The 27,078-nt window shown below is 42.8% G+C and overlaps 1 protein-coding gene across 14 annotated transcripts in view; it reads left to right on the forward strand.

The window, feature by feature from the left end:
- The first annotated feature begins 433 nt into the window (after window positions 1-433).
- The window catches only part of nectin1b (nectin cell adhesion molecule 1b), an 80,222-nt gene continuing 53,577 nt past the window's right edge, over window positions 434-27,078 (forward strand). Inside the window, exons 1-5 of one of the 14 annotated variants that reach the window (XM_085915719.1) lie at window positions 434-528; window positions 712-738; window positions 1,813-2,208; window positions 2,392-2,576; window positions 23,702-23,737. In XM_085915719.1, the coding sequence (XP_085771845.1) occupies window positions 23,719-23,737 (19 nt within the window). In that variant the 5' untranslated portion in view covers window positions 434-528; window positions 712-738; window positions 1,813-2,208; window positions 2,392-2,576; window positions 23,702-23,718. The other 13 variants (XM_085915718.1, XR_015066620.1, XR_015066621.1 and 10 more) reach the window with 13 other exon arrangements.

Below are 27,078 nucleotides of genomic sequence, written 5' to 3' on the forward strand. Positions count from 1 at the left end.
GTGAGCGGTAATGGAGTTAATAATGTCTCCCCATTTATAGCACTTTTATTGTAACGGTTCAGATCGACCCGGGGACATTATTGCTGTTCCTGAGAAACAAACCCAACAGGCGGTTTAATATCGTCCTTTTATAAGCCAAAAGTTTCACATAACCAAAAATGTGCCTTTGAGGGTTTTTCTTTGTGTACTTCTGAAAAAGAAAAAGTACAGCAGAGCTACTTTTTTAAAAAAAAGTTTTTTAATTCTTTTAGGTTTTTAGGGGTGCTCATTACGTCAATCTCGATCGTATAATAAATAAATAAATAAATAAATAAATAAATAAATAAATAAATAAAATTCTATTGGCTAGAATCCATCCCATCGCTTGATTGACATACAGATAAGCCTGTCAGAATGCAATTCCAGTGAATCGCACATGCGCAATAGACAGTGACCACACCCCTTCACCCAGCAGTTTGGCCGCGCAAACACAAACCCGGCGCCAAAGCTAACAAGCTAATCAACGCACTACACATCAACGCACGAATTGTAAGTACTCGCTTTTTTTCTTTTAAACAAAAGAAAGTTTATGACCATCAAAAATGAGTGGGGTTGCTCGACCAAGTAAGAAGCCAAAAACGTATCACTTTCATACGGAATGTGAGTTGGACTTTTTTTTTTTTCTTCTTCACAATGTCGTTTATGTCAATTATGCGTCCCCGGCTGATTCAGTGCAAGTCATCAAACAACCAAACTCAGGTAATTACACTAGATCTTTGTGCCTTGGTCATTTTAAAAGTAGTTCGCGAGCCGAAAAAGTGTGAGCATCCCTGACCTAGATGTCGTCCATTTAATTGGACAACCTTGTATCTATAATAAGTGAAGACAGCATGAAATTATACCATAATTAGCGTGCTACAATGTCATCTCATATGTCAAGATGGCCGCGTTTCTCACCCGCCAGAAGTAAGGCCGATCTTACTGGCTGGACCCGGTCTTTCCAAACTATTCCACTTCACAAAGTAAGCCTGGAAACAAAAAAGAAAAGGATAAGTTCATGACACAGAGGTAAAAAAAAGTTCACGTGGTAATCATGCAAATCAGATGATAGCTGTCTGACGTTATTATTTTTTTTAAATGCTGTCAACAAGATTAATTTGTACAGGGATTAATTGTGTAAAAACTGCGACCCGGTCGGTCTCATTACCATTTAAATTCCTCGCGATGCTGGATTGACTTCGGGACATGATATTTATTATGATGAGGTTGTTTGGCTACGAGACTGTGTCAAGCAAAAGACGCATATCGTCACGGTCTGTGGCACATTTCATCCGGAGGCTGAAGTATTTGATGAAAACACAATTTATGAGACATTCTAACTCCGGGAATGTTTCTTTATGACATTCAAAGCATGGCAAGACCCATTGGAAGTAAACTGTCATGGCTGCCATCTAGTGGTGGTTGGTGACAATACACCTAATACACCTGCAGTTGTTCTCAGTGTATTTGCATCTGTGTAATTTTTTTCGACTGTATTTTTCCTCTTGTTTGTGTGGAAATCGAACATTGAATATTTATCAGTGTTTTTCAGATTTTATTATGTTTAACTTTTGTTTTGTTTTTGACTCCACCCGTTGTCCATCTCTGATCCAATATATAGCACATACCTTTAGGTAGTTTTTTGATGTGTCTGAGTGACAATACAGGAGTGCAGAATTTTTTTTGAAGCAAAAAACGTGCAAAAAAAATCACTATATCAGCATATTACCCCAAAAAATCAAAATACAAAAAAATGAAAACATTAAGGAGCATGACTTAATTCACACGACTTAGAAGAGCAACACACGACAGCAAGAATGAACCAACAAAAGCACGCCAAGGAGACAATGTGGCACACCTGGACAAGACACAAGTGGCTGGAGAAAGCTGATTGGTGGACACAAGAACCGGGCTCGGGAAAGCAGGTGGAAATGAAAACCGAATGAGAAGGAAAACATGACCAAAAAATATTAGGTTCTGGTCTTTTTTATTGTTTTTCATAGATTCTGTCCCACAGAATGACGTTCCTATGACGCAGAATTCTTGTATACTCAAAAACATGAACAGAGACTCTTGGATGTTTTTGAAGAGGAAACATATAAAATGGAAACGACATCAAGTAAAGACTTGGTTTGAAATATTCTTCCGACCAAGGAACCGACATTTGGACCAAACAAAACAGCATCAAAGGTAGGACATATTTTGTTTTATCTCCTGTTAATCAGTCATGGTCACTGTGGATGGTGGCTGGAGAAAGTTGATTGGTGGACACAAGAACCGGGCTCAGGAAAGCAGGTGGAAATGAAAACCGAACGAGAAGGAAAACATGACCAAAAAATATTAAGTTCTGGTCTTTTTTATTGTTTTTCATAGATTCTGTCCCACAGAATGACGTTCCTATGACGCAGAATTCTTGTGTACTCAAAAACATGAACAGAGACTCTTGGATGTTTTTGAAGAGGAAACATAAAATGGAAACGACATCAAGTAAAGACTTGGTTTGAAATATTCTTCCGACCAAGGAACCGACATTTGGACCAAACAAAACAGCATCAAAGGTAGGACATATTTTGTTTTATCTCCTGTTAATCAGTCATGGTCACTTTGGATGGTTGCATTCCTTTCATGTCACACAGTCCACCAAGTCAATTAAGACTTGGCTTGTAAATGTTCAACATTGTCATCCCAGACCTGTTTTGAAGCCAATTATCGAGACAAACACACCTCACACCAAAGAGAATAATCTTTTAGGACAAGGCCGTCTGGCATTTGATGTCCTTAGTTCGGGAAGGGGCAAAATTGTCTTGGCGTGTACCCAACCTTATCAGTCTTGGTTCCGTATTTCGCAAATCAAGCCGAGAAAGTTATCTGACTCGGCTTCCGAGCGCGCCACCTGCTGCGTCTCTTGAAAGAACCTGCAAATGAATATCTCGTTGTCCTCTGAGCTACTTTGAATTTGTATTTTTTTTCGTGTGTGCAACCAAGACAAAAACAGTCTTTTAATTGGCGAGCAGATGCTTTGTTTTCCTCATTCCTTGATGGCATTGTGACGGAACAACATTGGCGCAGTTGACGCGTAATTGTCGGAGCCGTTGCCCATTTCCACAATGACAAAGAATGAGCTGGTTAACCAGCAAGGGTCCACAAAATTGGACAAAAATGATTGAGCGGGCAACAGACAATTGCTGTGCAATTCTTTCTCAGGGTGTGTAATTGCGTATTGATCTGCTTGTATTGTCATTTTTTTAATTAACAAGTCATTTACAAGCTGGGACCTGTTGTGAAATTTGTTTGGATTTACAAGTACATATTTTGTAAAATATATATAAAAAAAAAAAAATACAAATGATTTATGCTCGGTTTAAACTTTGTCCTAATCACTTTTATTGATCGTGCTGGCAACTTTTTGATTTGCAAAATGTGTGGTAAGACTTCAGTTGTGTGAAGCAAGTTAGCAGGTGTACCTAATAGTGTGGCCAACGGCAGGAATTTATTTTGTGTGTGCGTTAAAACAATTTAGATCGTACAAAATATGTCTAATATAATTAAAATAAAATATTTAAGTAGAACCAAATAGTCAGACGTAAATTCAAAGCCCTTGTTGCCATGCCGCGCTCTAAAAATGTAATTGCCTGTTTCAGACGACGCACTTAAACACTTTCTCGCTGATGTGTGAAGTTTGACAAGTTTTATTCCCATTTCTTCACCACCTCTCAAAAGCGTTATTGTGGCTTTTTGCTGATGCCCCGTATTCCCTCGACGAGACGAGATGATTCTCGCTCACAAGCACGCAAAGATCATTTCAGTTTAAAAGCCGGCGGCACCTTAATTGGGAAGAAGAATATTTTATTCCAGGTCTACTATTAACGCCGTGTGATTTATAGGACATTGTGCATTTTTGATGCTTCGGGAAACGATTTCCTGTTTTGCGTTTTGGCTTTATGGAAATAAAAATTAGCTTGATACGCGGCGGCTCGTCAGAATTCCCCCAAGGATGCTGATGCTCTTGTTTCTTTGTCAGCAGCCCAAAATGTTTTGTTTTATTCACAGGTGTCAGCGCGGTAAAATGGATGGCTGCTGGCGTGACGAGATTAAAAATGTAAAAACGTTTGACAGTTACGGGTCAACTGTGTTTGTCGAGTCGCGACATTGATTTACATCGATTTTGGGGGGGGCGCCATCACGTCTTTTTTTTAAGCGTTGGACAAAACAAAAACAAACGAAATGAGCCCTGAGGCCAGCTGGTCCACATCATCAACACCAGCTATTAAAAAAACAGTAATGCCGTCCAAACACGAGTGTGCGTGAAACATTTTCAAACTGCAAAAGTGCTTCTGTTCATTAAAAAGACAAACATTCATTTTGCGTTGGCCTGGGGTGGTTGGAATCGGCCAAATGCTTCCTGACTGAAGAGGCTATTAAACAAATATGTGGCTGTCAAACAATGGCCAAGTTGAAATGGTGGCGAGGGGAAATATTTCGAAAAAAAAAAAAACACTTTTCCTGCGGGCACAGGTGGCTTGAAATCCATTACGGCTTTTTGCGTTCCAGAAAAAAAAAAGCGATCCAATTGATTGATACTTCCAACAAAAGATGTCCTATTAGTTAGGTGAGCTACATGAGGACAAAATATTTCTACGCACGCTGTTTGTCACCTCGGATGTCAAGACAGTCATTGGTGCGCACCGGTAGAACTACAACGGTGTTAAAAGTGAGCATTATCCCGCCCGCCCGCGTAAGTGATAAAACATCTCGCTGACTCGCCACGGCCGACGAGCAACAATTGCTTCAATCATGCAAGCGAGTCGCTTGCGCTGGCCCGCGTGTTAATCGGCGCACTTTTAGGCCGTCAAGCGCATCGGCGGCACATCTCCCGTTAGCGCACTCCATCGCCGAATTGCAAACATGGCGACGCGGTGACAGGCCGACGGCACGGGTTGTAAATCACCGCCTGTGGCCCGGCGGGGCGAAGCAGCGCCACCGTATTGGAACTGGAGATGGCTTCTGAGATGATGAATGGCGGGATGCCGGAAAGACGTCCAGAAAACAGATCTGGTCGCGGATGTCCTTGAGCTGGATTGCCGTGTGGAGGCTTATACGAAGCTTAAATTGAAAAAAAAAATAAAAAAATAAGTGGAATGCGTACTTAGCGAGTTCTCGCTCCAATATCGTAAACTGAGTTCATTTTTAGTTCTTATGTAAATGTAGGGTGGTTGGAAGAAGGCTTTGTATTGTTGAAAAATCTCTTACTGCTTTTGTCATTTTTTTTCCATTTACCAAAATGCAGACAATCCAAGTGGCCAAAACAAACATTTGAACGGATAACAGAAAATGATCCGACGATTTCCCAAACATGCCAACGTAGGCTTTTGGGTTTTGATCACGCTGACTGCGTTTGCGGCAAAGGAAGGGAAGCACTTTCCGCTGCATTCCTGGAAAAGTAGTCGGAGGAGCATAAAGTAAATTTCCTCTTTGTCAAAGAGGATTATTACGACGCAACACCCAGACTGTGACAATTGTTGCGATAGCGGCGACAGAACGGAATGAGAAAGATACTTCCAAGCAATTCCAGAGACTTACTTTCTTAAATTGCAGTTCAGTTGCCAAACATGAGGTCATCTCGGCGCGTACAACAAAATATTTGTTAGAACTTTTGCAGCTTATTAGCATCAAAAATCCGTTAAGAAACAAAGCAAGAAGGATTTATGAAGTCACCGAGTTCACTGGATTGTAAATATCACCTGTTGCTAGGCAGATTTACACTTGTAACTTTTTTTTTGCAGGAATCAGATAAAGATTTAATTCATAAACTTGCTAGCTCGTCTCTCGCTAGGCAGATTTAATGGCACTCCATACTTCATGATTTTCTTTTTTTGTTTTTGCAGTGTCTCCTTAGCACTATCTTTATGTTATCAGCTAAACACACACAGATTGATTCATTCGCTTATGTTTTATTCACTATTACGTGATCTTGCCTATTGGATGGGAAAAGAGCCGCCTTTTGTTTTCCCCTCATCCATTTCAAACGCGTACTCCCCGTGATTAATGCCGGCCTTGTACAAGGAATAATCTGAATTACACCGCGGCCGTCGGATTACAAATGGCATTTTCCGCCCATGTCGTTGTCTGATTTACGCGACAACAAGCTGAATCCCCGCACGTGCGTTATCTTCCAACTGCGCTGTCATCAAATGCCGCCATTATCCGGGATCACGCACGCGCTAGTTTGCAGATAAGGAGTGTTACATTATGCAGCGCTTGTATGCGGACGCTTAAGGTGTGCTGGGTATCAAAAGGGAGGGGGGGGGTCCTCACGAGTGAGCCCCCCCCCCCCCCCCCCGCCTCATCTAACTTTTAAAACATGAGGAGAGGATTCTCTCTCAGCTCCAAATTGTAATTATGCAAATGAGACTGAATTTTTAGATTGCATGCAGATGGGAACTTTTGTTTGCTGAAACTTGACTCTGTTCGGTGGAAGGTCATTCTTTTTGTTTTCCTGGAGGTACGGCCAAAAAACGAGAATGCGTTAATATGATGTGGCCCTTTTTAAGAGTTCATTTTTATGTGCTTCCCGTAAGGTCATCTACCGTCTGTTTACGGCGGCCATTTATGCACCAGAAATGCTAAAATGACTTCCCGTTCTCCTCGTTTATTTCGAAAATAGACACAATTGTTTTTTGTTTTGTTTTTTTACAAGGAAATTAACAGGTTGCAGAGGACAACCCAAGTTTAACTAATGCACACGTACTCCTAGCTTGTCCGACTCCTCTTTGACTTTCATAACAAAGACTGCATCATACAGAGCGTTTGGCAAAAAACAGAAAACAGGGACAGCTTCACCTGGTGGCTCTGATATTGTTGAGAATTTAATTTGTGCGGAAATTGCCGGACGCCAACAGGCGAGAGCGACGTATAGACGTTTTCATCAACAGAATTCGATTGGCGCTCACCGTTGCCAATGTTTGTCACGAGGGCTGTCAGTCAGACCCCAAGGTCAAACTTAGCGACAGCCTGTCCTCCGAATCCGTGAAAGCCGGAGGATGAGGATGAAGACGAGGAGATGGAATAAGAAAAAAGTGATTACAGTGGAATCTGGCATTCTCTGGATGAATGCACTTTGGCACTCTGAGGCTGATTGTGATTGACACTCTATGACCAGTCGCAGCCTGCCGGAGCATCTGTGCTGTCGGGGCGGCGAGGGGGCGCCCGTCCAGGTTCGGCAGGATTACTTTCTCCTGGAATAACTTTTCCCCAGAGAAGATTACAGTAGACAAAGTGAAGTCGGCATTTCCCTGGTTTCTTTTCAGCAGGCCGTCGCACCTTTCGGGGGCTCTGTCGGCTGTGCTGGGAACAATCTACATCAATACGATTGAAATTGATAGACTTTGATGATTGATGATATGTCTCGTTGTTGCTTTCAAGCTATAGCGCAGTCTTATTGAATCTTTTGCCTGTTTGCAAAAGGAAAATGAATCAAGTTTACTGACTGAAAACATTGAAAGGAGATGAACTGTATTATGGACAGTTAACACGGTAAGAAAGTTCGGAAATATATATTTTTTTGTCAGTGTGAGAAACTGCACCCCGGACATGGTCGCTTGTGGTGTAATTTAGATTTTCTTTGCCCTCCGTTTAAGGTGTCACGGTAATAACGGTCATCACCAGGCAGTGGCTACAAATTGCTCGGGGCGCTCGACAGCAGCAAATGACTGCTAGCGGTTCAGGTTGTTTAGTTCCTATAAACCACTTCGGTTTTGATTTAGAACAGTTGGAACAACGCTTGGGGCAAGGACATACTGTATTTTATCATTGGACAGCAATATTGAGGGGAAAATATGTTCCTGTGGGGGTAGCTAGCTCTCTATTTACTTTGGAAATGCTCTGATGCCACGAACTAGCTTTGTTAGCTAGCTGGCTAAACTTGCTAATGGCATGGATACTAATTAGGTCGCTTGTTATTCAGTCAACAAGCTAACTAAGAGTAAATGAAAGCGTCTGGCGGTACGGAAAGCGCATGTTTATAAAAAAAAAAAAAAAAAAAAAAGATCATAGGTCTTGTGATCCTCTTGTCATATCAAGCTATCACATGTGACAAAATTGTGATACCCGATTAAAGCTCTCCACCTTGTTTTAGTTTGATTGGTCTGCGGTCGCCGGTGGCCATCAAGCATCACCATTGATTAGTCATGTGACACGCGGCGTGACATTTTTCATGTTCCGCGAGCTAGGCTATCCTGTTGTTCCGTGCGTGTCGGATGAGATGATTGTCATCCCACGTGTTACAGCTCTAATGAAGCCAGCAGGACGCATATGATGAAGCAATGAGACAACTCCCACTCACTATCCCTTTGTGGAAATGATTCCAATAAAACAAAATTGCAATATTGGAAATTTTGAGAACGTTGCAGATTTTTTTTTTTAAAAAGAAAAAATGTTTTCAGAAAAGTCATAGATCAAATTTTATTTTAAATTGATATTTTCTGTTTTCATTTTTATTTTAATTGTATTTATTTTTGGGGAGCTTTTTATTCAAGATAAAAAGCAATTCAATATTTAGAAATCATGTTTCAACTATATGTCATATAATATTTATAATATACAGCCCATCATCATTGTTACTCCTCCCACCAGCCAATCAAATTCCTTGACCCGGGCATTTATTTATTTATTTTTTACCAATGATGGCGTTCAAGCCTGGCAAGAGGCGAATAAATACACCAGAGCAGTCCGAGAATGAAAAACACCACTTGAGTAAAACGTTGCTTTTATCTCATTAGCAATAAAGCTAATGCTTGGCCTCCCATTAAGAATATGCGAGGTGAAATAGAAAGCCATATTCCATCACTTGACTCCTTTGTTGGCCCTTTCTATGCGCTAACAAGGTAAATATAAAAAGCTGGCCGAGTGTTTTACCGCTGCTGTCAACCTGCGCAGAGGAAAGCGGCGCTATAAAAGACGGATGGCTGATGATCGGCCGACGGTTTGCATGAATTATGATTTCATGGAATAGCATAAAGAGTCAGTTTTGCCGTTGGCTTCGCCTCCTCCGTCACATTTTGTTAACAGGGGGCCGTGTGATTGATATTAGAAAAGAGATGAAACTACTTTGGTGTGTTGCTCAATGATGAGCTGAAGCAAAGTAGCCAGTGGACATATTTAGACACATTTAGTTGTTAGTAATAATGGACAAAAACGATTTGGCTTCACTCTAAGTCGACTTGTTATGATGGACGATGATTTATGAATTATTAAATTTATCAAACTAAACAGAGAATTGCATGTTACAACTACAAGTGACTGACCATTTGAACACAAATGGTGGAGCAACATATTTAGACAGAACAGATGACAAAAAATCGATATATACAGTATATATTTATATATTTGGGAAAATCCTGAGCTAAACTGACAAAAAATATACATATAATTTTGAGCTTTCTGTACTCTAGGTGCATTTAATATTATTGATTGATTGATTGATTGACCTACAATGGACCTATACACCTTCCTTTCTTTGTTGGCTGCAAGTGTTCCATTTTAACATAACCAAATATGGTTTGCTTGCCCTATAAAGGTCTTCCGGTGCCTGAAGGCTCGTATATTTGAAGGCGTTGGGAAGGCGTCCACTTACTACTTTTACAAACCCTAACCCACACGAATGGCGAGTAAATGCAAGTCAGCCACATTAAGCAGCAGAAATGTGGAGATGAAGGTGTAGTACGGAAACCATATCGGGAGGCACTTGGGCTGCTTTTTATTCTCTCTCGCAAAGGCCATCTTCCTCCTGACCTAAGCCGGCCTGACGTGTTCACCCCCTATCCTCGGTACCTATTTGCGGATGACTCTAACGTATGGTGACATGGCCTGGGGGGGGGCAGCGCTTCCTCTCCAGTGCCGGCAATAGGAGAGCTGGCTAATGTCTTTTGGCTGTTATTTATCTCGGGCGGAAAAAACACAAACGGCGTCGAGGGAGGAGAAGGCTCGAGCGCGGGCTGCAAAGCTGATGCTTCTAATGTGTTTTGGAGGCTTGTGTCCGTTTAGTTCATATGCTGTGCTGGAGCAGAAAACGTCATTCCCCATTGAAATGAATGGAAATCCCAATAATCCGTTCCGAAAAAAAACTTTTTTTTAAAGTCATTTAAAAAAAAAAACTGTTATTTTGCTTTTTTATTGAACAAAATATTTCAAGAATGTTATTTGTGTTTTTATTAAATATTATGTTGACGTATTCATAGGAAGTTCTACGGAATTTTGTAGAAAAAAAATCGCATAAAAGAAATAGAAGAGCGATAGTCTAAAAGCGAAGTCTTTTTCGTGATTTCTGCTGTTAAGTTTGCATCCAAACCTATGTAAGAAAGCAATCGACTATCCATTTTAATCAACCCTTTCCCAGGTGCACATAATTAAAGGCTACATTTAGCAATGGAGTCCATCAGGATAATCACCTTGGCTTTCTGTAGCCGCAATCAGCGCGACTCCATATCGCCAGCTGGAATCACCCAATGAGGCACAAAGACGCCTTTCAATGGCGATCCGATAGCACATTTGGATGCTTTGCAAGAAAAAGACCATTAAAAACGGCTTTTATCGCTTAAAGGCTAACACGGTGACCATCAAAGGTGCGACGGTGAATAGAACGAACATTTACAATTTAATCTTTGACATTTTATGGACAAAAGGTAAAATATACATATGAAGGGAGGTTAAGGCCGGACGTGGATAATCGTAAAATTGTCGAATTACAAGAAACAAAATGTCTTTCATTTGATCATTTTGAGTTACAAACGCGTTCACAGCACCGATGAGACGCGCAAGTCAAGGTGGCGCCGTAATAGAAGAAAATGGCTGAGCAGGACGCGTCAATCACAAATTTGGCTGTCGCTTATCAACGCAAGCAGTAGGCTGCTGTTTCCCATTAGCGGCGGTGGGCGGAAGTCATCAACAAATATGCACGACCGGCGTGGGCGCTATCGGCAACGACGAGCCCAGATTCTCTTTGCTTGCAGCCGTTCTATTTATAAAGTGCGGGACGCTCGCCTGTCCTCATGAATAAACCTTACTGGGATGAATGCTTCCCACCGGGAATACACTATGGTGGGAGGGGGTGGGAGGAGGGGTCGAGATTTAATGTCCGCACTTCCCTCACATGAAGATGCGACACTTCAGCAGCCTCCGCAAACAGGATATGAGCACACATGATATGAACACACACGAAATGGATGCACGCCATTAGCATTAGCACAACGCCAAACCCTTGGATTCAAATTGTTGACCGATAAAGCCGTGCGGCATTCGCGCTACGTCGGCCTCTCTTCACATTTCATCGTTGGCTGTAAAAAAAGAAAAATACATCAGCTCCAATTTACTGGCTAATCTTCGACGGCATCAAAGTAGAAGATTTTTCTAAACAACTGTCTGGGATTTTTCCGTGCCGGCGCGCTGACGCGACCCCGAGGTGATGCCGGCGGGATTGACAAGACGCCGGGTCCGAGGCGGGTGAGGGGGATTTGGAATAAATCACACCGACGGGTCTTAGCCTGTCGCCGCTGCGTCGCCACAGAGTAATAGATCTCCCGCGTAGCTCACCGGCCTCTCTGCCACAAAAGCCGCCTTGAGGGAAATGAATTGCAGAAAAAAACACACCAAAAAAACACCTCATAAACATTAGCAGGTCGCTACAGAATGCGCTTATTGAGGTTAGCCTGGGTTGTTGGTAGAGAGTCACCTTGTCTAAATTCCCAACTTCAAACCTCAATCTTATCTGAAAACCTCAAACCGTGGCTTGAATCCAACATTTCAAACAGCCTGGGTTTAGATGTGACCAAGATCATATGCACATGTATGACCAGTACGCATGTTCCTGGTCATGTGTGGCCACTGTGCTTTGACAGATTTATTTCCCACACCTCCCTTCCCCCTGCATGTCACATGACCTCTCCAAAATATCTCAGCCTTGTTCATATTTTATGCCTCTTGCCTAATTTAAAGGAGTGAATTAGAGCAGAAAATTTGGCGGTTTTCTTGGACACACACACACACACACACACACACACACACACACACACACACACACACACACACACACACACACAGCATTTGACACTGGGCGCCATCTTGTTCTTCACACAAACAAACCCTGTGAAAGAAATGAAACAGACTCCCGGTTTGGGACTTTAATTTGAATTATTAATATTGGTGACATTGTCGCATAGCACTCAAAACTACTTTCCATCGCTATGACGACAAGGATGCTTCAACCCAGCCCCCCCCCCCCCTTCCCTCCCCTCCCCTCCAAAAACATCCAACATGGTGGCTCGTCACACGGGTGACATCACGACCTCGCTTGAGGCGAATGATGACATGATCGGCACAGAAGCAGCAATGCTGCCCGCCATCTTCTGGCAAGCCCCTTCGGCATTCGGGTCCACTTCCGACGAGTGCCCTGAATCAGCTAGCGTATGCCCGATTTTTAAAAAAAATATATATATTTTTCCTCTCTCACCAGTAACAGAATTTGGCTTATTGGGAACCCAATCAGTTCTTAATTGGGTTACCTGAGTTAATAAAATAACGGACTCAAAATCTTAAAACTGGTCTTTGTCTCAGATGTTGCATGGGAGCTTTTGAAACATGAATGAACGGAAATCAGAGGCCATCCAAGTGGAGTGTTCAGAGTTGCCTGTCGCATCAACGGCACGTCAGCCCGGCCCGCCTTGACGTCTCTTATGTAACGCTCGGAAGAGAGGAGAGGCCATGCCGCCGCCAAATACTAACCGTGGCTTCAATCGCTAATTTCCAACCCTAACCCTGACATGAACTTAAAAATTTCATGCAAAAAAAAAAAATCTGCCTCTGACTTGAAAGCCAAACCTTCTTTTCAAACACTTTCAAACCCAGTCTTAAATCCCGATTTATGAATTTGTAACCTGTAAACTACACCGGCCTTGAAATCCTAACCTTCCATTTGCAAGTTATCTTAACGACCCCGACGTTGCCGTAGTGCTGCTCATACAAAATGTAGGTGAGACGTTACATATGCATGATCGACTGGTAGCTGGAAGTGTGTGTGTTGCGTGTGCGTGCAACCTAATAAACCCGAAGCATCAAGGTCTGCTGCTGCTGCTGCTTTGTGGAAGTAATAAATAAATAAGACTCGCAGCAGCCTGCAAAGAAAGTACAAATCTGACTGAGATTACATAACTCAAATCTGCTTGTTCATTGTCTGCCAGGCACTTTTTGTGCAAGAGCGTTTCACTCGCTTCAAGCATTTATGACTAAAAACAGATTCAATATAAAAAGCTAATATACAAGGTTCATGTAAAAATATATATACCCAAAGTGTAAATAGCCTTCTGAAAAGAATTAATTAAGTAAAAAAAAAAAAAAAAGAATTAGTGGGTGTGTTTTGAGGCAAGCTACTTGTTTTCAGGGATTTTGCCTTGTCAAATGTTTCTGTACTATTGGGAGATAATTTTGTATAGTCATGGTTTGAGGCCCACATTTTCATTTTATTATTTTTTTTTTGTGCAGCATGGGACAGGCCCCGTTTATTGTCGAGAATGCTTATACCTTTACATGTTTTCTCGTTTCCAAGTCCGCCGTAGGAACTTGACGTAAACGAGAGGAGCAACCCGAAATCAACCCGAATTTCTCCGCTTTCAAAATCAAACGTGGCGCAGCTGTCGCCCTCCGCCTTGTCTGAAAGGAGAGCGACAGACAGACAGGCAGCGCATTGCATCGGCTTCATTTTAGAAGACAGGCAAAATGTCAGGCCGCAAGCGACGGGCGTCGTGTACTTTATAATTAACCGCTCATCCCGCCCGCCTGGCGTCTCTTAAACATTCAACTCGTTTCATCGCAAGGATTCTTTTAATGTTTTATTTCTTTCGCTTTTTAGTCCGCTTAATCCAGGAAGTAAATTGACTAATGGATTGACTGTTTAACTCGTTAACTTTGTGGCTAAAGACCAACAGTTATGAAAAATCTACAAAATGCTACATTAGCCTAAATGCTTATTAGCACACGTTACTGCACATTGCGTGTCGCCTTCATGGCTCGCAAAAATATTCCTCCGCGGCAGCTTTCCTATTTTATTTATTCTGTTGCTTCAGAGGATATTAGAAAATAAGAAAAAACTGACAGCAGAGGGAGAGGAGGCTCTCCTGGGGGAAGCTGGGTGGGGGTGCGCTAGCTGGCCACGTTTACGATTATCATTCATCTGTTCAATTAACTGTCAGCTTTTCTCCAAAATGAATGAAAAGACAGACCGAAATAAAGCTGGTCGATAACGTCGGGGCCACAAATTGAAAGAGTGGCCTCATGCATTTCTGAGCGCCAAGCGTGAAAATGGACACGGACGACGCTAAGCGCGGGAAAAAGAAGAATTAAACTAATTTCCGAAAACATGCATAATATCGATATCGGGCCTTCCTGACGAGCGATAAGGATAATGAGCTTTTCTCCCTCCTTCAGCTGGATGCGGGTATTGTGTCTTACAGATGTAAGTCTCATTATCTGACCTCAACTTTTCTTCAATTCAATTCCCGCATTCGCCGCTCGCCGAGCGCGTCCGCCTGATTAAAGAAGTTTTTTTGTTTGTTTCTTCCCCCCCCCCCTCCTTTCTTCGAGGAGGCTGAAGTCGTTTTATCAGCTCTCACGGCCAAAAAGATAGCGAAGCTCCGGTGTTGGCGAAAGCGCCAGACAGCTGCTGCTCACACACGTTAAGCCTCAGAAAAAAAAGAAAGAAAAGTCATTCACAATGGCTACAATACAAGTGTGGTATCAAAAGCTCACCTTTCGCTAGGTCACGTTGTGAAGAAAAAATGGCACGGAATGATATACATCTGCAAGCGTTTTTTTTTATTTTAATTCCATTCATTGAATCTTAATTCATCCTAGTAAATGCATAGACAAGAAATGTTCTATTTATGCAATGAAAGATTCTAAATGGGTTATTTTATGCCAATCGAAACAATGTTAAATTGGTTATTTCTGGTTTGAACAATTCTATGAAAAATTTCAATTTTGAGAAATGAACTAGAAAATATATATAAATGACCTAGAAAAAAAATACATATATAACTAGAAAAAAAATATATAGAACTAGGGGGAAAAATATATATACTTTTTTAAATCTACCATTTTGAAATTGACTGCCGTTAAACGTGATGTTGCATCTCAGGAAGCTCCTCTCAACAAAAACGAAATGACAAATCGAAACTTTCACACAAATGGAACCCTTTCACGTTCCAATACATAATCCCAAAGGCAGCCATCACGGAGGCCCTCGACACCTCGCGTTGTTCCTAAGTGGCCGTTCAACTTTTAGACAAGCATCAGTGATGCAAGGAGACGAAAATCCATCCTCCTCCTTGGCCATAAATTCACAGGCTGAAGAAAACAGGATGTAATCAATTTGGCTAGCGGTGCCTTATCTGCACTTGCAGATCCTCCCCACTGCCAGCATCAACCATTGCCGTTTTATTTATTCCCCTCCCGCTATCTTTAAATTCTCAAACGGTGCTTCCTGTGGTGGAAATAACTTTTTTTTTTGTCAACTTGATGAGACAGCTTGTTACCAGCAAGGTGAGTGGTGATAACCTGACTTTCATTGGATGGATCAGTTGGGCTCTGGACTGTCACAGATTTATTTATTTTTTTCTTCGTCCTCCCTCCCGCCCAATTGAGTGTGTGTATTTATTCATCTTGGTTGGGATTTATTTGCTGTTCGACGACTTATATTCCTCCGGCGCGCTTGATCTCCTTGAATCAGATTGCACCTTATCGGTCGGAGCAGACTGCACCGAGGCCGTCGTACTGCCAGCTGAGCTCTCAATCGGCGTGTCGCACATTAGCAGCGCCATTACCGCACCTCCGCTTGACGTCTGCGTGGGTTGCGTTGGCTAAATGGCTAATTGAAAACAGCCTTTGTATCGCGAAAAAAAAAAAAAATGTGTGTACCAGAGATGTGAACTCGGGTAAAAATCAACTCCAGTCACTGAGACTTGACAATGAAAAGTTGTGTTTATTTTTCAAGACCTTAACTAACATTGTGGCCGTAAAAATCTATTTATATTTAAATGTTGGACCGACTTACGTTATTGGTTTAGCCCAAACAAAAAGTTGTTTGTTGCAGTGTAGCCCGGGTACAAGCAGGAAGATGAATGAAATTCAAAATATTTATAAATTTGCTCACCTTCACCAGAAGGTGCTTTTTTTGGTGTCATCCATTACGAAGTCGGGTCAAGTCGGGGAGGTTAAATGTAAGAAATATGTGCTGGTTTACACAGATGAGGCCGACGAGGGAAGCGACGATAACAGCGGCAAAAAGAGACACATTTTAGGAGGTCATCTACTTTCTTACGTAAGACTCAAGTTGTTTACTATCTTGATGGCCTTGAAATGGATCGAAGAACGTAGATGCTTTTGACTGCAGTTGCTTGGTCTTAAGTGAGGCAGGTCCGAGAGCAAGAGCCCATGGTTTAAAAAAAAAAAAATCTTGTTTTTATTTTTATTTTTTTCAATAGTTCGAATCCCTGAACCTGCTGGAAGTGGAGCGAAATGTTTCAAATGGTAACAAATGTAAGGAAATTGAATCGTTTCACCCTTTCTTTTGATTTGCTCGTTCCACCAAGAGCTTAAAAGAAACTTTTTGACATTCATGTCAGGCAATATGAAAAAAAAAAAATGTACATGTTTCACGGTACAGTTTTTATCAGGGATGATAAATGCGTTCATACTGTGAGATGTATTTTTCCGACGCTTGAACCTCAACATGAAATAAGGTGGAGGCTTCTGTTGCCCACAGCGAGAATCGTTCAGACAGAATCATTTCGCCTCGCGACGGTTCTGCTGATGAGCCCGGTGTCACTGCCCACCCATTTGCCGATAGCCCACCGGTCACTCGGCAGCGCTCTCATTTTCTCTCGGCAGTTCTTTGAAGCCCGAGACAGAAATTAAAGATCTGCAGATATCACCCGCCCATTGCTGGCTGCATTCGGCCCACCCGCCCGTCGCGTATCACCTTGGCCCGCTCAAATGTGCCGCTTTCATTTGGATTTTAGTTATTTGGATGAGTGAATATTCAGTAGTGTTTTTACATCTAACATATAGTCTATATTCTTCTTTTTGGTCATGTGACGTGAATGAAGACTTGTTGCTAGGCAGTATTCATGGGGCATAATCACTGCTGCCCCAAATATGAGTTTGAAATTGTAATGTTTTGGAACTAGTTTTATCTGTGAAATATTTGAATGTAGAAGTCGTAATATGGGCAACAGAAAGATTTTTGAGATTCCTCAAGAGTAGCGGGATTTACTGTAAACTTCAGATGAAAATTTGCACAAAAAGGGGATGGTGCTTATTAAAATCTAAAGGGTTTAAATGTCAAACTCGCGCTGTAATTCCGACAGCGATTTCATTCTGCGATGACATGACTCCAAGATTTGAATAGAACGACACATCACAGAAATGAGTGACGCTCTTTACCAGCGGCAACTCGCAAACCGTCCTTGAGCTACGCTACGCGCTAATAGCTAATCCGGATTTTGGCTGTGACAGTGAACCTCGGCTAATTAATCCACTTTGATACATGCTTCGATACAGACTGAATAAGATCAGCCAGCCAGCGAGGCGGCTTCTGTCGAAAGAGAAGAGACCAACTTTTGGCTTATCTCTAAGACACAACCCCTGCTGAAAATTTGCACAGCAGCAGCGAATGGACTCACTCAGCAGTTTCTTGGAAATGTGATTCGGAATAAATATGAAGGACAGAGCTCAAATGTGGTGGGAGCTCATTTGTGAATTCCCAAGGCATAATCAAAGCTGTGTAATGTATTAGACAAACTTTCACCTTTAATGTGTTTTGGACACACACAAGGCGCAATCAAAAATGGTAAAAGTTAAAATTACAGAACGGATCAAGTGTGGGATGAAAATAATTAATGTGTTTTTGCAAGCTCCGATGCCGCCAAGTTCAAGCAATTGTCTGTCATTGTGTTGTCATAAGAGATTTTTTAATCTGTTTTTACAAAATAGTCCCAGCAATCCTTTTTGAAACAAGTCGTAATGGACCATTGAGTTTTTTGTGCGTTATTTTTTTCTGCGACATTCAAATGACAAGTTCATTAATGCCGCCCGCCGCCTGCTGTGCTTTTACTGACATCTTCACACGAAAGCTATTGATTAGATTTGAATGATTGATTAACTTGACAACTCCCTACCAAGAAGAGTGCCCATGAAGTGACTGCTAAAAGCAATCTGTGTGCTTTTAGACATTATTCATATAAAACTATTCACGGAAACAACTCTAAAGGATGCTTTAGTTTATTATTTTTTTTAATTTTGCAGGCTATAATTGGCAAACACGGCCATCTATAAAGTGTCCTTGTGAGCCGGGCCTTAGTGATAAATGCATGCTGAGGCTTACTAAATCACAGGACATAAATGGAAGGCATACAGTGCCGAGTGTCTTCATGCAAATATTTTTATTGATGGGCTTCTTTCGGATAATCGAAATAAAACGACTCGCCTCGGGGCGGGAGTCGAGAATAGCTCTCGCATCCTTCCCGCCGCATCCCGACACCAATCCATTCGGAGCTTCTTGTTTTTGTGCATTGCGTTCATTTACATTCGAGCTTTACGTATTTGTAAATGTGGCACTGCAGGGTGCTTTAATGGTAGAAAGTGTTGTCAAGTTTGGGTTTTAATCATTTAAAAAAGTACCCACTATAGCTAACATTCGTAAGCTAATGCTAGTAGCTAACGGCAGTTTGGATTCAAGTGCTGGTAGGGAGCAATTATTTCAAATAAAAGAATTTTTGGCAACTTGATTTCGGGGACATTTGATCTCTCTAAAGCACCCGTCCAACACGTGTCATTGTCATGCAGTGGCACATGTCGCAGCTCATAATTTAGAGTGAAAATACAAAAAGTGGGCGTCAGAATTGCTTGGATCAGCCGTGATTTTGTTACAACTTGGCTTGGAAACGTGCGCGGAAAACCCCAACAGATCCTCTCCGTGAAATGTTCCTCCATCACTCTTATTAAGTTCATTCCAGGTTTCAATTTGAGCCATTATAAAACCTTCAAACAAAGCAAATAGTCTCGCTTAAAAAACACACACAAGTACCTCCATCAAAGGGCTTCCAAAGATATTCAGCTAATTAGGCTACATCGTGTTCCTTTTGGAATTCAACGTCGACAGCGTGCAAACATCGCAAGGCATCTTAACGTAAAGTGACGCCGACAAATGTGTGACGCCGCTTCAAACTCTGCACACTCACTTCAAAGTGAAGCTGCGATGCTGCCAAGTCAATGTTTAGTTTAGTCTTGAAGTGGAAACTCTTTACTAAAATGCCAGACAGGCTGAGTTGAAAAAAAATAAAATACACACTACATGTAATATATGCCACAAAAATCGGTGAGAAGAAATACTGTCGCTTTTTCAGGTTTGAGTATTTTTCCGACAACTTTTTACTTTTGATCCTCACAATCCATTGCTGCCTTGCGATACCATTGACTCCAATCTATTGTGGAATTTGTTCTTGAACATCTCTAGTTGGAAATGAACTCTAGCTTGCATTTATCTTTTATTTTATTTGCGGCTTCAAAAAAAAAACCCGATTTATGAGCTCTGCATTAATTCATTTATAAAATCAAACCTTACCGCCTCATTTATATTTTGGGGGGAATAGCCAAGTGATTTTATGCTTCCCCGGCGTGCTGTGCTTGCGTTCCAGCAACAATTGGCGTATAACGTGAACTCTCTCACTTGTTCCTCCCGATTGTTGTGCTTTTACAGCGAGCGACACAGAAACTTTACAATATGCACACATGGCCGGATAGTGGAATGCTTCCCCGGTGGGTGTTTCGAAGACAGCCATGCGGCATTTGAGACAACAAAACTTGGCAACTGTAATGAGCTACCAAACCAATCTGGCCATTTTATTTTGGTCATTTAAACTGGTGGCGCCACTTTCACGGTCATTGTGCAGTTGCGTAATGCTTCCCAGTGGTGTTGCAAAAAGTGTGAACATCGAAATGGTACAACAGTGGGTGTGGGTATTATTAAAGTGCTTATGCATGTATATAACTGTAGGCTACACTCCTAAAGGATCCAATAAGAATTGCCCTGATTTTACTGCCTCTGGCTACTTGGGGGAATATTTGTATCCTATGTGGGGAGCCGGGGACTATTTTCAGATATGAATTGCTTGGTTGATTGTGTGAGTTTATCTAATATTAAAACTCGCCAGAGTTTGAATGCACATGCTGCTTCGAACATGAAAGCAAATGGCAAAGTTTACAAGGAAGGAAAAAAAAGTTTTTGTGGGTTATGGAACAGTTGAATTTCAATAGGGGAATATTGGGATAGAAATAAATAGCGCTTAGGGAACTAATGTACTTCCGTACAAGTGATTTGAATAATCGTTTTCATTCACACGCAAATATTTTGTAATACAGTACTGTATATCAAATGTAAAAGTACATAACTATAATTGGAAGCGCTGGTGCGCGCTCGCGTGGACGCGGATTTTGGCGGGCCGAGTCGCATCTCATCCTTCCAGCTTCCCGACTCCTCCCCCTCCCGTGACGTCAGGGCCCCAGTGGAAGGTAGCGCGAGGAGGAGGGGACGCTCACTCGCTAGCTCGCTCGCTCACTCACTCACTCGTTCGCTCACTCAGCCGGCCAGTAGTCGACTGTTAGGGAAGCAGCGTAAGCACACGGCCGTCACTTGCGTGGAGCTCCACGGTGTCAATCGGAAATCGAGAACCCGACTTTCTTTCCGGAAGAACATTGCGGATCTTTTCCCCGCCATTCTCCCAGCACCACCGCGGGGAACTTGACCCAGCAAAGGGGAATCGGGACGCCGAAGTGTTTGGAAACTTCCCCTTCGGCCATCGATCCAGAGACTTGGATGGAGCCAGAGCGGCGCGCTTGAGGCTCAACTCGAAACCGCCGTGGAAGTCAAGCGTGGAACCCTCCTGACTTGTAGATGATCCTCTAGTTTTCTTTTTCTGGCTTTGGAGGTAGCAGGTCCAGTTCAGTCCAGGGGGACCCCCCACTTTCTCTCTCTGTTTTTTTTTTGTTGCCCCCACAAGTGGGATTTGCGCAAGTTGCATGCTCGCTCTTTGTGCACGGTTCTAACGCAGAAGACCCCCCGGGAGAGCTGAGGTGCCATGGCGCAGCTGTGTGCGGGGATTTGCGTGCTCCTCTTGGTGCTGCACGTACAAGGTAATCCCCATTAAAAACAAAAGAAAACTGACTTTTAGCCATTTGTTTATTTAAAATAAAATGTCCCGGGCTTTTTTTTTTTTAGTCATTCAATGCATAAATGCCCAGGCCAATCCGCATAATTTTACATTTGCAATTTGGAGTGTGTTTGCTGCAGAGCAGTTATTTGGCGTTAATAAAAAAAAGTGTAATTACGCGGATGATCGGCAGATGTCGTTGTGAGCGAGGTACTGCAAAGTTAGGCTAATTTAGATTTGAGTGTGGGGGGGGGGGGGAGTGGGGGTGGTTGGAATAAAAGCATCCTCTGCTCTCCAGTTGTAATGGGATGAATCTCCTTAATGTAATGACTCCCCCTCCCTTCATCCTCTCTTGTCCAAATCCTTTATTCCGCTTTGTGGATTCGACCCTGTTGCAGTGGGAATGTTGCGTCTCGGAATATATTCCAGCCACTGACTACTGGCTGTATGTGCTTGTGCACATTAAAGCCTGTCAAAGGCAATTTAAACTCAATAAATGTCTGTGGTCAGTGGTGCTCCTCATGGAAAATGTGCCATATTCCCCATTTTTCTCCCCCTAAAAAAAGGCCCTCAGGCTCCTCCTCCTGTTCCAAGGTGAAAAAACAAGAAAGATGTCGACCTTGCTCGCTGGTGTGTTTTAACAGCGATTGGATACTTTGATCACAAAGAGCTCCGTGTGATTTACAGCGAGATGATCCCTTTGCTTGTGGAGAAGATCAGGATTAGTCCCATTCCCTTATGTGTGTGTGTGTGTGTGTGTGTGTGTGTGTGTGTGTGTGTGTGTGTGTGTGTGTGTGTGTGTGTGTGTGTGTGTGTGTGTGTGTGTGTGTGTGTGTGTGTGTGTTGGGGGGGGCATGTGAAGTAGTTCAATCAAGGCTGTGTGTGGAAAATGTCTCCAAAATTGTACTTGAGGCGTTTCGGGGAAAGTGAAAGGAAGAAATCGGGTGCCAAATGAGATTCTCCTAAGGATGCGTTTACACGCACGCAACACCGTTCTGATGTTTTGTCACAGTTGGGAAAATTAACGTGGCATCCAAATGAGATCGTAATGCTTCAAAAATCGGATTTCAACTCAATTGTAATCAATTGAGGCCCCCAAAATATGGATGCATCCCGTTAAAAAAAATATTTGAAGACCTGAGCAGTGGGAAGTGGAGATGTGTGAACATGCAGATACCGATTCAGTCTGTTAATTGTTCAGACCAAATGAAACCATCACATTGGTTTATTCCACAGTTTTGTTTTGAACTGGGAGTTAATGGAAAAAACCTGCTGCCTGAATCATTGTCTGTCAGACACGTAGCAACAAGAATTTGCTCTCAATGGCCCCCGGGGGGTTAAAGGGCGTCGCTGTAAATGCCCAGCCTCTTTTTTAAGTCCTAATTGATATACAGCCTGTTCCCAAGTCGGTCCTCACCGGAGTGGGCGTGTCCCGGTCTTGCAGCGGGACGCCCCGCGCCGTCAGCGGGAACGTTGCCCGATAAACCCACACGCCAGATTCCGAAACAGCGAAGGCTCGCCAAAACGATGATCGGCGCGCGCGGGTAATACGAGCGCCTGCTGTCTTTGGCAGGCCGCGAGTCCAGACTTTCGATTTAATTGGAATCCTCCGCCAGGTGGTGGCCGGCGGAGGTACGGCTCTGATGTCTCTTTTATTTAGCGGGAAGCGGCGAGTTATTAACCAAGACGTAGGGCGAGTAGAAATCACATCCCGGACGTCCTTGGCGCGAGTCGGCCGCTTTGGCCGCCAGAGCGTGTTTCCGCGCGGCTGGCCCTTTAAGTCGAGCCACGCGACGGCTCCATTGTTTAGGTGTCCGGCCGTGGATTTCGGACCGAAGCCGAGTGCGGTCGGGCGGGTCGGAGGCCGGCGGGGGCACTGGAAGGTCTTGCGCTGGATGTTTGATGATGACTCTGGCAGGAAAGTGCCGGGGGGGGGGGGGGGGGGAATGCACATGTGTCTTTAATTAGCATGCTGACGTTGCACATTTTTGACCTCAGCCATTTGTTGGTTTGCTGGTGATCCAAATTACTTTGACAAAGCGTTGAGAAAGGGGGAACTTGTTTGCTAGGCGACATCATTCCCCAGAGTGTTATTCCGAAGCATAATTGGGCCTTTGTGGAGGTATGCATCGTTGTTTGTTGAGCAGTCAAACTGTTGTTTGGATCCTTGAATGAAGGACTAATTGTGCCATCTTGCTAAAAATGTGGACGTGATCATGATCTTTAATGGCATAAATGGAAAATGTGGCCTATTTTTTTATTGATTTGAATTTTGCCAAACTTTCTTAATTTTCTCAGAGCATTCAGTTTTGGGGATTTGGAGGTGCTTAGCAATCGCCCGCCCAAACTTCAGATTCTGGAATTTCACACTTGAAAGATAATATTTGAATGAGAAGCCATGAGACATTGCTGAATTTTTCTCAATTTCCCAGGAAATGATGCATCACAAATGTCGAGCCTAGGTGGAGGTAAGCCCCGGTTTGTTTTTTTTGCTGGAAATTAACCAACAATAACAAAGCTCTTTCACATTGTTGTGATGGGACTCCTTCGATTTGGTGGACTTTCCCGCCATTTCCTTTCGTTTCCCAGTGAATGGTGCATGAGGACTGTGGAGCCCTGGTGGTGGTGGTATGACTCTGCTCTTTTGATTTAGCTGATCCAGGGCTTGATTTCCCCACTTTGCTTAACATTCCAAAATAACTCTTTCTTTTCTTTCCTTGCTAGAGGAGGCATGTACTTGTTCATTTGCTGATGCAGCGATTTAAGATCAACTGAGAACTGCTTAACCGAAATGGGACTTGGAGAGAGTCCAGGTCAATTTTGGAATTTCCTCAGCCACACAGAAGTGACTCCTTGAAAATTCATGCAAATGTACGATGTCGTGTGTTTTCATTTTGGCGATGAACTGAATGAAGATGGTCTTGCCTTGGCGGAGGTCCGCGCTCAGGCTAGCGTCATTTGGGTATCGCTTGTTATTTGCTCGTTTGTGGCAATTTGTCCCCCACGCCGACGGCGAAATCGCACGGGGATTGTAAGGCTTGATAGTTTGAGTGTGACTACTAATTGCTGTGATTCCGCCCTCCTCTGGGGGGTATCTCCTTTCGTGATGGATGGGCAGCAGCGTCCCCGGGAGAATTGCTTGAAGGCGAGCTGACGGGAGATTAAACCGCGGCGGCGCGCTCTCTCTCTCTCTCTCGCAGGCGCTGCCGGCGGGAGCTAATGGAAGCGCTCGCTTCCTCGCTCGCTCCGACTTGTCTTTGAGCGTTCGGGGCTCGTTGTCGGCGGCGGCGCTGCTGTCAAATCTCTCCCAGAACGCTGCGTGAAATGGAAAGTTTAGATTCCGTTTTGTCTGCCACGACTTGCCCCGCAGTAATATCCGGGCTTTCAAAACCACTTTTATTCAGTCAAAAAAATATTTGAATTGCCTTCTTTGTGTTTCCATGCCGCAGTTTGTGGAATAAATTTGGTAAAGGTTGTGTAATGTGGCTGCCTCACACTCAAGCCACACTTGTACTCCATAAATAAACACAGTGCAGATCAACTTCTGTCATTAGCAGACAGTGTTTGTTGCTAACGTGGCTTAAGTCCTCCTCGACAGTAAGTGGCACTATATTGCGCCAGTTGGCGAATCATTAGTCTGACAAAAAGTAAAATCTAACATTTTTTTTACAAAAACGTTTTGAAATGAAACTCTCTTCCCTTCATTGTCTTTTGTTAGCAAAACAAAGTTTATATTCCGCTCGGGCTAGCTAGTTTCCTAGCGTTAATTTGCACTTTCAAAACTTCCTTTCCACTAAAAGTATTTGAATTGTTTCCACGCTAGAGTTCAAAACGGGCCTGCCTAGAGTTTTGCTTATAAGGTCGCATTTGGACGGGCGGGCCTGAATAAAACATGACATGAAAGCGCTAAAACTGAGTGCTAGCGACAGCGCCGGTCCTCCGCGCGCTAATACAATCGAGAGAGAGAGAATGAATGATGAATTAAGTTCAACCCCTGCCTGGCCCAAGCCCGGAATCTGCTTCGGGGTGAGACTCCAGTCATGATGAGGAATAAATGAATGGTTGAAATTCCCAGCTGAGCAGTTTAGCCGTGAATTTGTTCTCTGTGCTTAAGTTATTCCTGCACGCTCAGGCTAATATCACCTGGAGTATTTTGACTACTTGTAGGCGAAACCCACGCATCGGTTTAATGAAGACGATTTTATGCTCATTGCTAGACACTCACTTAGCAGCACCTCCTGGAAAGTTGGAATAAATTAGCCCTCAACACATGTTAAACTGGTTAATATTAAATAGGGCTAACATTTAGCCCTCTCTAAAAACTCATGAGGACAGATGTCAGAAAATGAAAGGAAAAGCAGCCATTTTGATTTGAAGCAGATATTTTTGCTTATTTTTATTTTCCCTCTCTGGAAAGTTAGTGAATGAAAAAAATTACAAGACAGACAAAGACGTTCTGATGACTCGCAGGACGGCGTCCATTTTGTATCGATGGCCCAATTCAGCTTCAGCACCAATCCGAAGCTGCTATGAGAGACACTAAATGGCCAAGCTTTCTTGGCAGACCATTGCATCATGATTTATTTGCTAATTTGCCATGAAATGGGAAATAAAATCATGTTTGATGATTGAGAAAGACAATATGTCATGAACGTAAGAAGGGAGGTTGTTCGTATTTGATCTTGTCTCGGTTCTTGGTCGTCGCCATGTCGGATCAAGATGAGATGGGAGGTAAAAAAAACTCCAGCTCTGTGCAATTTTCTGCTTTAAAGCCTTGACATTCCACTCTGTTTCAACCGGAATGGCGGAATCAGCAAAGCCAGGCAAAAGAGGAAATCAATGAAGGGGATCAAATCTCGCCCTGAGCTTTTCTGATTCGGCATCAACATTTCTTCTCCTATTTAGCAGACAGATTCTTGTCGAGGGATTAAACAGTTAAAATCCCGCTCGACTTGACTCTCTCCGTCCCGCGTGCTTTCTCTTGTGTGTTTGTCGAGTCGAGGCGTTCTGGCGTTGTTTGATAGGCTTATAATGCCTCCTAAATTGATCTTAATCTTCTCCAAAGTAATGTTGGAGGAGATCTGACAGCTGACTTTTTTTTTTTACATTAATCGTTTTGCAAATAACTGGTAGGACTGCTACAAGTCTCTTCGGTTATTACCATAGCGACAAACTTTCTCAGCATACACTACATCGACGACAAAGCAAATGATATTTATTTCTTTGTGATGTTGGGGAAAAAAAATGCAGCCTTTTCATGTACTCATCAAAAAACGTGAAATTTACGAGTGGGGCGTTAAATGGTTGCTTCGTAAGAGATTGAAGGCAGATAATTCCTAACACTTTGAAGGCTGTAGGCTTTTAAAATAAAGCAGATTTGCTCTCCTCCATTAGTTCTTGTAACTATTCCTCCAATAAGATGCGGGCTACAGGAGTGTTAGGAGGACACAAGCACAAAACAAAATACAAACAAGTTTTTTTTTTTTTTAAATAAATTTGATAAAATTTGTAAGGTCTGGCTAGCCGACAATTGAAAGTTGCCTTTGTTTATTTTGGATCTTAAAGAAAGGTTACGAAAACCTTTTTTTGTTGTGCTAAAAAATGACCCTAAGGAACTCTCCCAGTCACCATTTTGAATTGAACTCCCCAATTGATTGATTGATTTCCTCTCTTCTGGTTGTTTTCCTGATTATGAAATATTTGAAACAATGACCCTGTCTTTTTTTATCCTCGAATGAAGACGTTGTTACGTCAACAGCGACTTGTTTTTCCAGCATGTCGTGAGATTTATTTCAGATTTCGGGAATGG

The sequence above is a fragment of the Syngnathus leptorhynchus genome, chromosome 7 (genome assembly GCF_054491065.1).
Source record: "Syngnathus leptorhynchus isolate UIUO chromosome 7, UIUO_Slep, whole genome shotgun sequence".
Classification (NCBI taxonomy): domain Eukaryota; kingdom Metazoa; phylum Chordata; class Actinopteri; order Syngnathiformes; family Syngnathidae; genus Syngnathus; species Syngnathus leptorhynchus.